The sequence below is a fragment of the Hyla sarda genome, chromosome 4, assembly GCF_029499605.1.
Source record: "Hyla sarda isolate aHylSar1 chromosome 4, aHylSar1.hap1, whole genome shotgun sequence".
NCBI classification, from domain to species: domain Eukaryota; kingdom Metazoa; phylum Chordata; class Amphibia; order Anura; family Hylidae; genus Hyla; species Hyla sarda.
In genome coordinates, this window is record NC_079192.1 from 265,448,844 (window position 1) to 265,468,280 (window position 19,437).

Consider the following 19,437-nt stretch of genomic DNA (forward strand, 5'->3'; position numbering starts at 1 on the left):
AATAATCTGATAGGTTACTATGGGCAACTCGGCAACTCTGTCTCTAGACAGGTTTTCATAAATCTCCCCCAGTCTTAAGGAATGGTTTAAAGGGGTTTTACCACAAAGATTAATAGGTCTAAACAGGCATTTCTGAAAATGTCCTATTTAAGGGATAAATACTTACTAGTCACCCCACGTGCCTGCATTGTTTTGACCTGTTGTCCTTGGTATTAACTGTCTTTGGTCATTCATAGAGATGGTCAGGCAGCTCAGTCTTAGGCACAACAGCTGACGTAAAGGATGCTCACTTAAATGAGCTGACCAGATTCAGATACCGGTCATCAAATTTTTGCCCCATATACGGTTTTGTGGCCCGACCTAAAAATATAGTATACCATGGTTTTAGGTCCGGTCACAAAACCAGATACGGGGCAAAAATGAGCCGACCGGAGTCACTATCTGTTTGGCTCATTATAGTGAATGGGTTTTGCTGCCGGTCCACCTAGGATACAGGAGCCCACGGTTTTTAAGTTTCCCAGCTGGACCTGGCAGCCATAGTGCCTAAACATAATGTGAATGCAGCCACATATTGCTTGTTAGCCTCTATTGTGTATGCAAGCAAGAAGGATTGTGGGAAAGTGTGTGCTCTGTTCTCTGACAACAGTTCAGAGAGGAAACCAGGAAGTGATCATATCAATGGGCGGAAGAACAGTACAGCAATGTAGATAATTTGACCTAAAATCAGCACATGTGCTCTCCTTTACATATCTGTATAAGAAACACATCAAATTTTGACAACTTGAGTTTGTGAGAAACCCCCTTCAAGTAACATGACTGGTGTTGATTGTCTTCCAAACATTGCAGATGGAGAGAGAGCTGTTAAACAGTGAGTTGGACCATTCCCTAGACTACTTAGTACATTCTTGACTAAGCAGTAAAGTGGGTGCTCCGACTCAGTTCTCGCTTCATGCATACTACTTATACAGTGTGTACTGATAGCTGTCAATCACGGAACAGGGCCACTCACTTGACTATTAGAACCAGAATGAGCAGAGATTTACATGAATAAATGACAAGCAATCCTGGAACTTTTCCTGCACAACTCTATATCAATCTACTGAGCTCTTCCTAAACCATTGACATAATGCCTGCAGATTGGCCTGTATTTTCTAAGTGACAAAATCCCTATTCCAGGATCTTCTGTAATGTCTCAGTGTCAGATATATTATGATTGATCAGTGTGTGTAAATGTGTATGTGTGTGTGTGTGTGTGTGTATTTGGAAGTGTGGGTGTGTAATTCACCTTTGAGAGAGTGTTCCAAAGATCTTTTCTTGCAGCATTGCCATATTTGTGGATTGTTAAAAAATCCTATAAATGGAAAAATGTATTGAGAATAATATATTATAACTGAAGATTCATCACAAACATGAAAACATTTGAGCGTGAAAATTAAAGAACTTCAACAGCTGCACATACTTTACCTGACTGGTCATGGATACAGTCTTTAATTCATTTTTATTTTATTGCATAGTGAAAACATAAGACAGACTTCCAAGACTTGCTGGTAGTTGCATACCACATAATGGGTTGCAGACTCCTAATACAGGGTACAACTTCTCATTTCAATAAATACATTTGATCAAAATATTGTATATTTTTCTTACATAATTAGAATATAATGTAATGTAATTATTAAAATACAACTTCATTAGGAGTTGAGCATTTCCTGTCATTTGAGACCACATTTTTTCTTGTTGTTCAAATCTTATACTTGGAGGTGTATAAACTTCAAATCTAATGCGCCATAATCACTATTATAGGCAGCATTTAGGTGCACCTGTGAGGCTGGCAACATATCAGCCTACTTGGGTGGGGCTTATAGCCTGCCTCCCTCCTCCCACTGTATGTGTGCTTAGCCACACTGGAGTGAACTGGGAACAGGCTGTGAGTCGGACCTAATACCGCTGTAATTGCCCACTGGCCCCTGGTATTGCCCATACGGCACAGGTAGGTTTAGTGTTAGGTTAGGTAGGTTTAGTGTTAGGTTCCGTGCCACTTGAGAAACTTTGGCATTGGTATGTGGGCTTAGATATGTTCTTTATATAAGGATATACTGGCTAATGTCTCAATTTTAACATCAGTTTGAAGGTTAGCCATATGTTACTGTTTACATCTACAACAGTAGTGCACCAAAACTTATGTGTTACAGTATTTATGCATTATTAGAATATACTATTCTCGTTTGTGTATTTCAATGTTACTGTTGGATTCTGTTTTGGATTTTGACATATGGTGGTTTATAAAATCAATTTCTCTATGCTCTGTTGGAGCATGTTTAGCCAATAAAGTTAGGTTTTATATCTACCATAACCTAGAGTCAAGTACTAAATCAGGCACAGACTTTTAGCCCCACAGTCATTTACTGACAATAACTGATGTGAAATGATTTCCATGCCATCCATCAATGCTTAACAGGGAATTGTACAACCATTTTCCCCTTTGATAAGCTTTACAATTGTTAAGCTGTATTGCTTTTAGGCCATGACCCTACAAGAAAAAGCAGACATTAGAGGGGTACTCCAGTGGAAAACATTTTTTTTTTTAAATCAACTGGTGCCAGAAAGTTAAACAGATTTGTAAATTACTTCTATTTAAAAATCTTAATCCTTCCAGTACTTATCAGCTGCTGTATACTCCCCAGGAAGTTATTTTCTTTTTGAATTTCCTTTCTGTCTGACCACAGTCCTCTCTGCTGACACCTCTGTCCATTTCAGGAACTGTCCAGAGCAAGAGAAAATCCCCATAGCAAACCTATCCTGCTCTGGACAGTTCCTGACAAAGACAGAGGTGTCAGCAGAGAGCATTGTGGTCAGACTGAAAATAAAGTAAAAAAGAAAACAACTTCCGGTTGAGCATACAGCAGCTGATAAGTACTGGAAGGATGAACATTTTTAAATAGAAGTCATTTACAAAACTGTTTAACTTTCTGGCACCGGTTGATTTAAAAAAAATGCTTTTTATTTTTCCACTGGAGTACCCTTTAAAGTATGTTTAGTTTACTGTTGTAACTTAGCATAAACACACAATTTGCTTTGTTACTTGTTCAGAAAACAGCCCAATCGGGACTTGAAGACACAGCCATGTTTAACTTTTGCATTTTCGTTTTAGTTCCTTAGCTCTGTTAACCCCTTAAGGACCCAGCCCATTTTCACCTTCAGGACCCGAGCATTTTTTGCACATCTGACCGCTGTCACTTAAAGCATTAATAACTCTGGGATGCTTTTACTTTTCATTCTGATTCAGAGATTATTTTTTTCTGGCATATTCTTCTTTATGTCAGTGGTAAATTTTAGTCGAAACTTGCATAATTTCTTTGTGAAAAATTCCAAAATTTGTTGAAAAATTAGAAAATTTAGCATTTTTTTTACTTTGAAACTCTTTGCTTATAAGGAAAATAGACATAACAAATACATTATATATATTGATTCACATATACAATATGTCTAATTTATATTTTCATAGTTCAGCAGCAATTTTCCAATTTTTCACACAATTTTCAAAGTCGGAATTTTTAATGGACCCTTTCAGTTTTGAAATGGATTTGAGGGGTCTTAACATTAGAAATTCCCCATAAACGAACCCATTATAAAAACTGCACCCCTTAAAGTATTCAAAATGACATTTAGAAAGTGTGTTAACCCTTTAGGTGTTTCACAGGAATAGCAGCAAAGTGAAGGAGAAAATTCAAAATCTTCATTTTTTACACTGGCATGTTCTTGTAGACCCAGTTTTTGAAATGTTACAAGGGGTAAAAGGAGATAAATCACCCTAAAATTTGTAACCCAATTTCTCTCGAGTAAGGAAATACCTCATATGTTTATGTCAAGTGTTCGGCGGGCACAGTAGATGGCTCAGAAAGGGAAGGAGCGACAATGGGATTTTGGAGAGTGAGTGTTTCTGAAATGGTTTTTGAGGGGCATGTCACATTTAAGAAGCCCCTATGGTGCCAGAACAGCAAAAAAAAAAAAACGGCATACTATTTTGGAAACTACCCCCCTCAAGGAACATGGCAAGGGGTGCAGTGTGCCTTAACACTCCACATGTTTTTGATGACTTTTTGGATGTGTTAATTAATTTTTTGTTTCACTAAACTGCTGGTTTTCCCCCAAAGTTTACATTTTTCAAGAGGTAGTAGGAGAAATTTGTAACCCCATCTCTTCTGAGTATGGAAATACCCCATGTGTGGACGTCAAGTGCACTGCAGGCACACTACAATGCTCAGAAGAGAAGTCCCATTTGGCTTTTTGAAAGCAAATTTAGTTGAAATGTTTTTTGGGGGGGCTTGTCACATTTAGGAAGCCCCTATGGTGCCAGAACAGCAAAAAATAAATAAAAATAAAAAAACACATGAAATACTATTTAGAAAACTACACCCCTCAAGGAACATAACAAGGGACACAGTGAGCCTTAACACCCCACAGGTGTTTGACAAATTTCTGCTAAATTTGGATGTGAAAATGAAAAATTAGATTTTTTTCACTAAAATGCTAGTGTTACCCCAAATTTTTCATTTTCACAAGGCGTAATAGCAGAAAAAGCCTCCCAAAATGTGTAACCCCATTTCTTCTGAGTATGGAAATACCCCATATGTGGATATAAAGTGCTCTGTGGATTAACTACAATGCTCAGAAGAGAAGGAGCACCATTAAGCTTTTGTAGAGAAAAGAATAGAAGTCGAGGGCCATATGCGTTTACAAAGCCCCCCGTGGTGCCAGAACAGTGGACCCCCCACATGTGACCCCATTTTGCAAACTATACCCCTCACAGAATTTTAAAAGGGGTGCAGTGAGCATTTATACCCCACCGGCATATGACAGATCTTTGGAACAGTGGGCTGTGCAAATGAAACATTTTATTTATCATTTTCATGGACCACTGTTCCAAAAATTCTGTCAGACACCTGTGGGGTGTAAATGCTCACTGCACCCCTTATTTAATTCTGTGAGGGGTGTAGTTTCCAAAATGGGGTCACATGTGGGGAGGTCCATTGTTCTGGCACTATGGTGGCTTTGTTAACACACATGGCCTTCAATTTCAAACACATTCTCTCTCCAAAAGCCCAATGGCGCTCCATCTCTTCTGAGCATTGTAGTTCGCCCGCAGAGCACTTTACATCCACATATGGGGTATGTTCTTACTCAAAAGAAATGGGGCTACAAATTTGGGGGGTTCCTATTATCCCTTGTGAAAATGAAAAATGTAGGGTAACACCAGCATTTTAGTGAAAACATTTTTTTTTTCATTTTCACATTCAACTTTAACGAAAATTCTTCAAACACCCGTGGGGTTTTACGGCTCACTATACCCCTTGTTACATTCCATGAGGGGTGTAGTTTCCAAAATGGGGTCACATGTGGGTATTTATTATTTTGCGTTTATGTCATAACCACTGTAAAATCAGCCACCCCTGTGTAAATCACCAATTTAGACCTTAAATTGTACATAGTGCGCTCTCACTTCTGAACCATGTACTCATGAGAAATTGCATTACAAATTTTGGGGGTCTTTTTTTTCCTTTAACCGCTTGTGAAAATTAAAAGTATGGGGCAACACCAGCATGTTAGTGTAAAAAATAAAAAGTTTTTTACACTAACATGCTGGTGTGGACCCCAACTTTACCTTTTCATAAGGGGTAAAAGGAGAAAAAGACCCCCAAAATTTGTAATTCTGCCAAGTACAGAAACACCCCATGGTATTTGGTATTCTGTGCATGCTGGGAGTTGTAGTTATGCAACAGCTGGATGGACACTTTTTCATAGAAAAAATGTGCCTTCAGCTGTTGCATAATTACAACTCCCAGCATGCACAGACTACCAAAGGGCATGCTGGGAGTTGTAGTTGGAACTCCAGCTGTTGCAAAACTACAACTCCCAACATGCTCTTTGGCAACAGCAGGAGGTGAACATGCCTCACCTCCTGCTGTATCCTGCCGCTGGGACCGTCGCCGCTGCTGCCACTGCTCCTGCCGCCAGGACCGCCGCCACTCCTGAGGGGACCCCTGCCGAAACAAGAAGAGGTAAGAGACAGCCGCCAGCCCCGATCACCTCCCCTATCACCGCCCAGCAAGGCAGTGATTGGTCGGTCATTTCGACCAATCAGTCATGTGATCGTGAGGTGGTACCCGTGCAATCTCACTCCTGCTGGGTAAGGGTGAATGGGGCTGTCCCGGACAGCCCCATTCACCCTTTTTTTCTGGGTCACCAGAGACCCGATTGACCCCAAATCGCCTATAATCGCCTGTCTGAATTGATCGGCAAATTGCAGTGATTGCCGTCATGGGGGGGGGGGGGGGGTCTTCTATCCACAGAGTCATAAGGTTTGTTTTTTTGTGTGACCAATTGTTCTTTGTAATGACACCTTTCATTTTACCATAAAATGTACTGAAAAACAAAAAAGAAAAAACTTTTTTTGGGGGTTTGAAATAAAGGCAATTTTGCAGCTTTGGGGGGTTAGGTATTTACACAGTGTAGTTTATGGTAGAACTGACATGTTCTCTTTATTCTGTGGGTCAATACAATTTAAACTTTATCCATCTTATATACATGTTTGTCTGTTACTGTACTACTTTAAGTAAACGTACAACTTTTTGCAAGAAATGAGAATGCTTAAAATTGTCCTGTTCTGACCCCTATAGCTTCCTAACCTTTCCACATACGGGGCTGTATGAGGGCTCATTTTTTTTTGCCCCATGATCTGCAGTTTTATTTGGTACCACATCTGTATTTTTGAGACTTTTTGATCACTTTTTTTTTATTTCAATTGTTTCAGGGTGGACTGTTATCAAATTTTTGGAACATAGGCATTTGTTTATGCCGTTTTTTTTTATTCATATAAAAAAAAAATCTTGACTCCACCATATTTTATATGTAAAACAACACCAATCAATAGAGATTTTATTTTAATATATGTACATAATTGTATATAATGTGTGCCTTTCAGTTTTACAGAGATGGTGTTACTCATCTCTGCCTGCAGAAGCAATATATATATATATATTTTTTTTGTGAATAAAGGGGAGGTACATAACCAGCCTGCTAGGGGCCACATTGTACTGTATCTTCTGTATACATATATATGTCACTAACTCATCAAACTTATTCACAATGGCCATGAATTAAAAAAGCTTGAACAACTCTAAATACAAAGCATATACCAAAATATGAATTGCATGTGAAGAGAAAAGCCCCACTTGCATATTGTACTATATTACATGATGTATCCTATAAATAAAGGACAAATGAGAGAACACAGTGCATTGATTTCTCCTGCAGCAATTGTAATAACATTGACACTGGTGAATTATCTATCTGAGGCTGATTTACAGGAGCTGGTGTCTCCAGAGACTGAAAAAACAATTCAGTCTCTTCAGCAGTCATTTTGTACCTCAGCAAAGGGCAAACTACCTTGCCAACAAGGATAGCTATGTATTGTAGCTATCGTAAAGTTGTTGTATGTGGGCTACCAAACCTCTGTTCTATTATCACACAATTCCCAAAGCCAATTTAGGTCTCTTTGGCACATAGAACACAGATTACTTTTAATTAGGATGACTTTTCACAGCAGGTGACAGCAGCATCAGTCACACATGTCTTCAAAATACATAGCACATTCCCAGACTGCCCAGACTGATCACTGTATTTATCTATTTTCTTTTAACCTAATTTATTTTTATATGCAGTATTTACATATTCAACCCTCCATCCTTCCATCATGTCTATTACTCTCAATGGTGATTTTATATACATATAGCTATACCCAATCTAATTCAGGGGTATATGCCAGGGGTAATTTTACAGTTGTAACTGCCCCTTGAACATCTTTCAACTCTATTACAATAAGGACTCATATTAGTTAAATCTTAAGTCTTGCAGACTACAGAAACTTCAGGTTTGCAGCCTATAAGGCTTGATATAGGCAGTATGATGCAGTAATGGGGCACTGTGCCGTTACAGCACTGGCACAGACCAGAAAGCTGTGTCCAGCCTGCACCATTTATATATAAGGGCACCGAGGCAGCATTTTTAATATATAAGGGCACTAAGTGGGTACTTGTAATATATAAGGGCAAGATATAATATTACATTTTATCTATGTGGCAAGGAGGAGGTCACTTTTACTATATGATGGCACGGAAAGGGCACTTTTACAATGTGTGAGCAGTGGCATCAGCACTTTTACATACTCCATATTGACGTAAAATGCTGGGACATACCTCTTCATCATTAAATTCACATGCTACAATCAGTCGTATTGTCACTGGTGTATAACATCTAGCTTTTACTAATGCAGTCTGCCTTGACAAACAAAATTTTTGAAAGAATGGGCCGTCCTTAAGTGTAACAAGTCAGTTAATAACATTTCTTCCATCCTAGATCTTCCACCATCAACTAGTGGTATTACAAAAAAATAGAAGTATTTGGGAAGAACTGTATCTCAGTCACAAAGTGGCAGACCACCTATAGTTACAGAATAGGGTCACCAAATTCTAAGGGGGGGGGGGGGGGTCTTAAAAGCCATCAAAGCACTGCCAACTAAATATATGTTTCAAACTTCATTTGGCATTATATTGTACATTGGAAGCTTCCTGGCATGAATTACCATGGTCGAGCAGCTGCATGCAAGCCTTACATCACTAAGTACAATGCCAAGCGTTGGAGTGGTGTAAAACATGGAGCCACTTGACTCTGGAACAGGGATGAGATATAGAGTAAAGACATTTTGCAGCATCACTTTCTCTGTGCAATAAGTATTTACTCTTCTAACAAGCCCAACCACATATTCACTTTATTTGAAAATGTTACAGGAGACTCATATTACAGGAGACCCACTTTTACAAAAGTAAAAAATCCTGAAATTCCAAGCCAATAACTTCTCCAAATGACATCTTAATTACTATAATAAGTTAGGTTCTGAAGGACTCACTAACATTATAGGAAAATATATAATCCATCTTTCTTTATTGCACATTCAGTGAAATAAAGCCATATTTATAAAGTATAAAAGGAGCAATGTGACTTTTTCTCTTGAAAAAATTACTGTGTATAACTGAAGTTTATTTATTAACCTCTTAAGGACCAAGCCCAATTTGACCATAAGGACCAGGCCAATTTTATTTAAGCGTTTTCGTTTTTTCCTCCTCGCCTTCTAAAATCCATAACTCTTTTATATTTCCATCTACCGACCCATATAAGGGCTTGTTTTTTGTGTGACCAATTGTACTTTGTAATGAAACCTCTCATTTTACCCAAAAATGTATGGCAAACTCAAAGAAAAAAATTTTTAGGGAGGAAATTTCAATGAAAACCACAATTTTGCACATTTTGGAGGGTTTCATTTTCACACTGTACACTGTGCGGTATAAATGACATGTGTTCTTTATTTTGTGGGTCAATACAATTAAAATGATATCCATGGCTAGATACTTTTTCTATTTTTGTACCACATAAAAAAAATCTCAAACTTTTTGTACAAAATGAGTAATATAAAATCGACCTATTTTGACCACCTATAACTTTAAAATGCTTCTGTATATGGGGTGGTATGAGGGCTCCTCTTTTGTTGATTGTTGATTGCTAATACTGTTCAGTGCTATGCATAGGGCATAGTAATGATCAGTATTATCGTCTATCTTCTGCTCTGGTCTGCTCGATCTCAGACCAGAGCAGAAGACCCAAGGAGATGGCTGGAGGCAGGTGAGGGGACCTCCAACCGCCATTACAGATGATCGGATCTCCGCGGCAGCGCTGCGGGCAATCCGATCATCTATTTTAACATGCACATTGCCACAGATGCCGTGATCTGTATTAATGTTAATGGCAGACATTCACACAATCATGGATGTCGGCCATTAATGGCGGGTCCCCGGCTGCTGATAGCAGCCGGGACCTGCAGTGTATGATGCGAACACCGCTCCAATACAGGTGTTCGCAGATGGTCCAATAGTTATTAGTGGAGATACAAATCTCATCTTGAACCCCTCCTCAAAATAATTTATATTCTATGTTGGGGTAAGGAACATTAATAGAAAACCTAAGGAATTGAGATAAGATCACCCTTAAAATTCAATAAATCCTTCCATCACTGATTTCTCTTTTTACTTCATCCCTTACAGATCCCATCATCAGATCCCATATCCCAATATCAAACAACTTTCTACTGGCCTTAAAAATAGCAAAGATTTATAGTGTGCCTCTCCCACTATTGGACTACTCTAGTTCTTTCCCATTCACCAATTAGGGAATTTACATGGAAACATTACTTGGTGAGACTAGATATATAGAAGGCATGAAAATGCAACTCCGAACAGTCTTTGAAATACATTACATCCTTGAATAAGTAAGCAATACAGTAGTTAAGGAACAAAGAAGACCATTGTTATAGGCTTTTTTTATTTCCTTAGCCTCCAGAGAAAATAAAGAAAAAGAAAAGGAAAGCAGATCATTGCCAAATCAGATCTAAGATAAGATAAGATGTCCCGCCACTGGGGCCCCCACAATCTCCTGCAGCACCTGACATTCTAAAAAATGCCGGGTTCTGGCGGCAGTGGTCATGATATCACAGCCACACCTCCTCATGACACCACACCACGTCCCCTCCATTCATGTCTGTGGGAAGTGGCATGACATCTGACATGCCCCCTCTCATAGACATGAATGAAGGGGGTGTGGCGTGACATCACAAGAGGGCATGACCGTGTAGTTCAGAATACTGGGGCACCGGAGTACCCCTTTAAAGGGATACTCTGCTGTAAAACTTTTTTTTTAAATAACTCCAGGCTATCGGCATATAAAACAAAAACTTACTCTTTTCTGCCACCGCTACCTCGGTGCCCCTGTATTGCTGCTCCTGTACTCTAGAGCGGTCTTTTTCCTGGTTGTTGGTGGTCGATACCCCTCACTGAGTCTCAAATTATTGCAAGCCGCAACAATGTCCTGCCACACTCGGCAATAAACTGGGCTACAGTGTGATGTTACAGGTTTGGGCACCAGCAAGAAGACCAATGCCAAGGCTCAACACATCCTACTGCTGCTGTCTTAACTGGATATAATTTTCTTATTCATATGTGTAAGCCTTATGGATGTGCAGTATTTTTGCACATAAGTGAGCAAGTTGTTGTTAACCATAAATTGACATACACAAGGTTTATGTAATACACAAGGTTTCCCTAAATGTTTTACTTTTCCCCCCAAAAATTTTTCACCTGCTCTGATCTGTTGGGTAAATATGTTGTTTTTTTGTGAAAATGCAGGGACACGCCCCTTTTCAGTGACCACATTCCCTTTTCCAGACTGCCACGCCCCTTTTTCGTGTTTTCTCAATAAAATGGAGAGTAAGTCAGGGTTCTGGCGCAAATTCTGGTGCAGACAGAATTTTTGGTGCAATGCGACAGAATCTGGTACACAACCCGACAAAACATTTCGGGTTTGCAATAGTAAATCAGGGCCAATGTAATGACACTTAGCCATTTTAATTTTATTAAAAAAGTATGATAAAAAAGAAGCATAGCATGTTTATATATTCAATGACATGTTTATAGTCTCCATTAAACAAATCACATTAACCAGGCTAGTTATGCACATTGGGGGAGATTTATCAAAAACTGTGCAGAAAAAGAGTTGCCAATCAGATAGCTTCTTTCATTTTTAAAGAGACCTGTGAAAAATGAAAGAAGCCATCAGATGGGTTGCCATGTGCAACTGCACCACTCTTCCTCTTAACAGGTTTTGATAAATCTCCCCCATTGTATCTTCTAATGTGCTTTGTGCAAATAACATTAAAACGTCATACAAATAAACTGTAGAATAAACATACAATAATAAAGTCAATCAGGGTAAATATAACTAATCCTCTTTGTCTTATTTAGCTCGACTCAGGTCTCAAATGACTATATCTGAAATCACATCCATAATTAGATAACCACAAAACATCCCATGTGCGTGGCTTCTGTGTCATTGTTTTACTTCAAATTTGTTCCAATTAATAAAACCAATGAGTAAATAAACGTATAGGATTCATTTGTTCTGTGAAAGTGATGTATACAGCAAAAGGTTTTCAACAAATAGTTTAACTGCAAGATGGCACTACATCCTATGGAGAATAAAATAAATTACTAAAATTGTTAATTAGCTTTGGCTTCTACGTGTTGATGTTGACTGTAAATGCATAACTGTGTTATAAATATCGTTGAGAAGTATTTATAATCTCAGTGGAAGAAAGGATTCTAATTTCAGTAAGAAATCAAACAACATTAGGATGTGAATCACGCTAGGATTTGAGAGTGAAGAATAATAAATATGCATAAGATGGCAGGAATAGCGTGGCATACAGGAAGGAGACAGGGAAGCTAAGGCTGGGTTAACATATGTGCAGCATCCGGCATAGGGGAACTCAGCCTATATCTCTACGCAACTGATGCTACAACTGCTACAGTTTTAATCAGTTATATTGCATCTGGCAACCATTGTTTGGGGATGCAGCAAGCTTTGTTCCTCTGTCCGGTGCCCTCCAGCGTATCCAACCATCCGGCATCAAAATTTTGATGCTCGATGATTGTGAACTGTCCCATTGAAATGAATGGGATGAGTTCTAGCATCAGTTTCCCTGCCGTGCACGCCGGAGGGAAACTGTGCTGGACAACGGATGTATGTGAACCCAGCCTAGGCAAACTTGCTCCCTCCTCGATTGTGCACTAAAGAGAATTACCATTGTAGTAACTGGGCCATACCTTCACAACACGGGAACCAATTTTAATAAGTAATACCTCATTTTACTCCTGTTCACCCACACTATAACCAAATGTATTGGGTTTAGCGCCAGTGAACAGCCTGCCAGTTTATTTTTAAAGTGTATCTGTCATCCCTTTCATGCTGCCTGAATCACAAGTCATCAGGGTAGTCCCCCACCCTGTCTCCCTACCCTGTTAGCCATAAATGATAGATCTTTACATATCCAAACAGGGAGATATCTATCAATCAAGGCTGGTTGGTGGGAGGAAGCAATCAGGGACCACCCCAATGAATCGTGGTTCAGGCAGCATGAAAGTGATAGGCAGGTTCCCTTTTATATTACATCGTTTTTTACTGTAGTTCTCTTAAAAGTTTATTCTCATCGCACAAAATTATGGTGCGTTGCTATGATATAGCTTTATATTATGATTGGCAGAAGTCTGACTACAGGTATCCCCTTCAAAAATTTGCTAAAAAAATTGAAGGGGATAGAATGATAAAAAAAAGTGCTGTAGCTCCCCCAGCCACAAGATTCTTGAGGGACCCAATTAACATTTTTACTAATCACATATCCTAGCTCCATGCCATCATTTTGTGTGAAGGGAATAACAATTTAATGAAGAACGGTAATGGGAGGTAACATGAAATCAGTTATTTTTATTTAGTTGGGATATTAAACATTATTAAGAAAAATAGCTCTACTCCTGTTTTGGTGAGCTTAAAATATTTTCAGGTTTATTGAACAAAAAATGTCTGCATCTAAAACATTCAGGTAGATCTATATATCAGCCAGTACTATGCCAGCCATGAGCCCTGTTCTCTCACAGCTGTGTCTGGCTATAGCAGTTGTCGGGCAGGGGAGGCATGGACCTTACAGCACATAAGCTTGATGAAAGCGATAGCTACTATAGAGACTATGTATTACATGTCTGTCAAACAGTCCCATAGACAGCAAAAAGTAGGAGTCAGAATACGGTGATTTTAAGCCTACTTATTTTGTTAAAATATATTTGATTTGTTTTAAGTAGTACAATAATACAAAAACTTTGTCTAAATGGGTATTGTTATCATATTGACCCCACAAATAAAAATAACATATTAGTTTTACAATAAAGTAAACTGCATAAGAATACAACCCCCCAAAAGTAACTAAATAGTTTTTTTTCTCAAATATTTTATTTATTTTTCCACTCATTTTTATTTAAAAATAAAAGATGACATTAGAAAGAAAAATCATCCCAAAAAATAACCCCTCATATGGCTATATAGATGGATAAATAAAAGAGTTCTATTTCTTAGAAGGCAAGAAGGAAAAAATAGAATAAAGGGATACTCCATTGCCCCAGCGTTCAGAACATTTTGTTTCGAACGCCCCCTCATGACGCCACACCACACCCCCTCAATGCAAATCTATGTGAGGGGGCATAGCAGCTCCCACGTCCCCTCCCATAGACTTGCATTGAGGGGGCATGGTGTGACATCATGAAGGGTGTGGCTGTGATGCCACTACCCCCGCAGACCGCACCCAGCATTCGGAATAAAATGGAGTTTTACTTAGCAGGTCAATTACAAACTATCACAGGTTTCCCGTACTCATGTAGTGAATCTAGTCTCCATTCATTAATGGGTTCATTAAGTTTAAAAGCATAAACTCTAAACATGTTTGTACATGTACATAAGTTCTTTTTCCTGTTTTAAAAAATGTAAAAAAAATCCTGACTCGGAAAGAAACATGTAATATCCATTTCTACTCACATGTAAAGATATAAATATATTTTTTAATGGGTTATCAAGGAAAAAACTTATATATATATATATATATGCATCAACTGGCTCCAAAAAGTTAAACAAATTTGTAAATTACTTCTATTTAAAAATCTTAATCCTTTCAGTACTTATGAGCTGCCTAATTTGAGTTGTTTTTTTTCTATCTAAGTGCTCTCTGATGACACCTGTCTTGGGAACTGCCCAGAGTAGAAGGAAATCCCCATAGCAAACCTGTTCTACTCTGTGCAGTTCCCAAGACAAGCAGAGATGTCAGCAGAGAGCACTGTTGCCAGACAGAAAAGAACAACTCAACTTCAGCAGTTGATAATTATTGGAAGGATTAAGCTTTTTAAATAGAAATAATTAACAAATATGTTTAACTTCCTGGAGCCAGATGATATAAAATAAAATAAAAAGTTTTTTTTTCCCCATGAATACCCCTTTAATAGTAACACTCTTAGAGCATGATGCTGCCATTATGGATCATATTCACTTTCACCATAGAGCATGACAAAACAAATCATATTTCCATACTTTATTTCAAGCATACATTGTTGTGCCTAATGGCGTCCTCACTAGTTTGAAACCTTTTCCAAGGGACATATAGGATTTCTATATCCAGTCAGACCATACGACATGTAATAAAGAATTACTTGCAGTGCCCCTGGAAGAAGTTGTCATAATGAAACACATGTTGGGTACATTCGTTGGTCTGTACTGTAAAGAATCAATCAAACTACCCAGTGCACAGCAGTATTCATCATGCTGACTGCTATCATCTGAACTTAGACAAAAACCTGGAACAGCTCCCACTGTTAAATGTGAAGAATACATTTGTGAAAACTCTGTTTTTGGAATTCCATGGGAAGAAGCTCACTGTCATTAATAAAAATAACCCACTGTTCTCACAGAATACAGAAGCTGTTGTTCCAGGTGCAAAGCTTTAAAACATATATAATTAATTCCCACTACTCTAGTAGTGTATTACATTTTGAGCATCCTTGTTGCCATAAAAAATGAGAAGGTTACCTTCTAGATGACCCACATGCTGTGAGGAGAATGCCTGATGTCTCTTATCTATTTGTCTGTCTGTCTATCTATCTATCATTATTTTTATTTTTATTTGTTCTATAGTTATAGACATACACGCACACACACACACACACACACACACACACACACACACACACACACATATATATATATATATATATATATATATCATTCATTAAAATAAAATGGACTATACATCTTTACTGTATATATTTTTCTGTTATCCACTGTGATTGTAATAATAATCAACACAGGACTACATCAGATACTTGAAATCTTCCCTTAGGGTACATTCCCACACGGCGTATTTGCTGCGTATTTGCTGCTGCGTATTTTATTTTCTCTGTTGAAGTCAATGGGTAGGAAAATACGCAGCACCAAATACGCAGCAAATATGCAGCAAAATCGGCCGTGTGGGAACGTACCCTTAAAGTATACAAAGATGTAATGCAGTAGAATCTCCCAATGGGGGACACCTCCCAATAGCAGACAGTTTTTTATTCCCCAGCAGAGTCCCATAAGACTTAATGTACTAGGGGACACTCCCAATAGCGGACGCAGACACACCCAATAGGGGACAATAGGGGATAAAATACTCCCATTAGGGGACAAAACGCTCCCAATAGGGGACAATAGAGGACAAAACAATCCCAATAGGGGACAAAACACTTCCAATGGGGGACAACCAGGTTTATGTACCTGCCCTACTGTGTACACAGGGCCACTGTTAGAGGGTTACAGACAATACCCCAGTAAGGGGCCCAGGTTCCCAGGGGGCCCTCTGCACCCCCTGCAGCTGCCCCAGCACAGAAGCAGAAGACTGCTGTTTAACTAGTGGTTTCCTGCTTCTGGACATCCGCCAGCCACATCCCCCGATTCCCCGTCCCACTTTATCCCCCCCCCCCCTTTATTACCCTTTGTGCCACATAATTTCCTCTTGATCCCCCCATGACATTTCACTCCCCTTTTATTACCCTCTGTGCAAATTCATCACCTCCTCTTTACCACCCCATGTGCCATTTCATTTGTCATGTAAAATGCATTTTAGACTTTTAATATTTTTGGGGAGCTGGAGTTTTGCTCAATTTTCTTTATGGATCTGTACACACCAAGAATGCGGCTGGAATTTCCCCGAGGGGTTCTCTGATCTTCAGCAGTGTTGAGCACGAATAATCGCATTTCAAAATTTTTTAGCGACTCTCGCAAATTTGCGAATTCGCGTATAATTCGCATTTTAAAATTATGAATATTCAAATTTTTTCCGCATATGCGCATATTTGCATATACGCATATTCACATACAGTGACCCCCCGACCTACGATGGTGACAACATATGATAATTTCAACATGCGATGGCCTCTCAGAGGCCATCACATGTTGAAGGCAGCATCAAAATACAATGCTTTTGTATGTCGGGGCCATCGCATAAACGGCTATACGTTAAAGCGCAGACTGCTTCATCTGCTGCCGGATAGCCGTTTACAGTGCCCCGTGTGCTCTAGTGATGGTCTCCTACCTGTCCTCGGGGCTCCATCGCCGGCGCTCTCCATCATCGTCATCACGTCGCGCGCACGCCGTCCCGTCATCCAATAGGAGCGGCATGCGTGCGTAGTGACTTGATGACGGTGACGGAGAGCGGAGAGCGAGGATCCCGGGGAAGCAGAGAAGTTCCGGAGCGTCAGGGACATCACGGGGATGCGGCGGCAGCGATGGAGGGCGACATCCAGAGCAGCAGTGACGGGTCCGGAGCGGCGGGGACAGGTGAGTACAGCTTCCTATACTTTACATTGCACAGATCCATCAACATACGATGGTTTCAACAAACGATGGTTCATTTGGAACGGATTACCATCGTATGTTGAGGGACCACTGTATTCGCCAATGCGCATATTCGTATATTCCTTCTTTTAACTTGTGGGCCAATTAGAATGATGCAAATACACTTGTCAGAGGTTATCAACAACATCCCTAGCAACCAATAGTAAAATTGCCCACCCCCTCACAGTTTTCTTCCTCGAATACACGAATATGCGAATATAACGAATACACGAAATTCACGAATATAGGACGAATATTCGTCTATATATTAGCAAAATATCGCAAATTCGAATATGGCCAATGTCGCTCATCACTAATCTTCAGTGATTATATGGCGGTGAGCTGGTCTTTCTTTATACATTACTAGCTGAATACCCGGCGTTGCCCGGTTTTTCCTTCCTCATCCTTGTTGCAGAGGAAAATCAACAAAGGAGGAAGCTTTTGACTTCATATCCCGTTCTCATATATTGTTGTCATATCCCAACCTCATATCCCATCCTCATATCCCGACCTCCTATCCCGACCTCCTATCCCGTCCTCCTATCCCGTCCTCCTATCCTGACCTCCTATCCCGACCTCCTATCCCAACCTCCTATCCTGTCCTCCTAACCTGTCCTCCTATCCCGACCTCATATCCCATCCTCCTATCCCGTGCTCCTTTCTTGTCCTCATATCCTGACCTCCTATCCCGTCCTCCTATCCCATCCTCCTATCCCATCCTCCTATCCTGTCCTCCTTTCTCGACCTCCTATCCTGACCTCCTATCCCGTCCTCCTATCCAGTGTTCCTATCCCGTCCTCCTATCCCGACCTCCTATCCCGACCTCCTATCCCATCCTCCTATCCCGTGCTCCTTTCTCGTCCTCATATCCCGACCTCCTATCCTGTCCTCCTATCCCAACCTCCTATCCCATCCTCCTATCCCGTCCTCCTATCCCGTCCTCCTATCCCGTCCTCCTTTCTCGTCCTCATATCCCGACCTCCTATCCCAACCTCCTATCCTGTCCTCCTATCCCATCCTCATATCCCAACCTCCTATCCCGACCTCCTATCCCGTCCTCCTATCCCATCCTCCTTTCTCGTCCTCATATCCCGAGCTCATATCCCGTCCTCCTATCCCGTCCTCCTTTCCCTTCCTCCTATCCCTTCCTCCTATCCCTTCCTCCTATCCCTTCCTCCTATCCCGTCCTCCTATCCCGTCCTCCTATCCCGTCCTCCTATCCCGTCCTCCTATCCTGACCTCCTATCCCATCCTCTTATCCTGTCCTCCTTTCTCATCCTCCTATCCCGACCTCCTATCCCGACCTCCTATCCTGTCCTCCTATCCTGTCCTCCTATCTCAACCTCCTATCTCGTCCTCCTATCCCTTCCTCCTATCCCTTCCTCATATCCCGTCCTCCTATCTCGACCTCCTATCTCGACCTCCCATCCCGTCCTCATATCCCGACCTGTAATATGTTTACCAGGTATTGAAATATCTCCAGCCGTACGGAATTTATGTGGGAACATACATTTCCCATTGATTTGCATGGGATTTTAAACAAAAACCCTGACCCTCACAAATGGGGGTAGTTAAGGGTTAAATTAACTATCCTATATTTTAAGTGGACATATAAGTAACATGTAACCAAGTATTATCAAAATATCTCCAGCCGTTTGGAAGTTATGCAGTAACATATATTTCTCATAGACTTGTTTGTTGTTGACATATAAGTAACATGTGTGCCAAGTTTCATGTTAATATCTTTAGCCGTTTGGAAGTTTTTGTGGAACATACATACATACACACATACATACACACACACACACACACACATTGAGTTTTATATATATAGATTAATTTTGCATACACTGTCCTAGTACATCAATCTGTCTGGAATGATTTGCCCAAAGCAACTAATCACAGCTTTCATTATATATGAGATTTTAATAAGATAAAACCGTTTTGGAATGGAATTGTTCTGACACATTATAGCTAGTGTTAACAGTGATATACCTAACTAAGGTCCAAGTTACATTTTGAGGGAGGTGG

At 40.0% G+C, this 19,437-nt stretch overlaps 1 protein-coding gene across 1 annotated transcript in view; it reads right to left on the reverse strand.

Annotated features, from left to right (window-relative positions):
* The window catches only part of TRHDE (thyrotropin releasing hormone degrading enzyme), a 670,942-nt gene that overhangs the window by 144,115 nt on the left and 507,390 nt on the right, over positions 1 to 19,437 (reverse strand). The window contains exon 8 of the mRNA XM_056574110.1: positions 1,286 to 1,351. Within this exon, the coding sequence (XP_056430085.1) occupies positions 1,286 to 1,351 (66 nt within the window). The remainder of the gene's footprint in view (positions 1 to 1,285; positions 1,352 to 19,437) is intronic.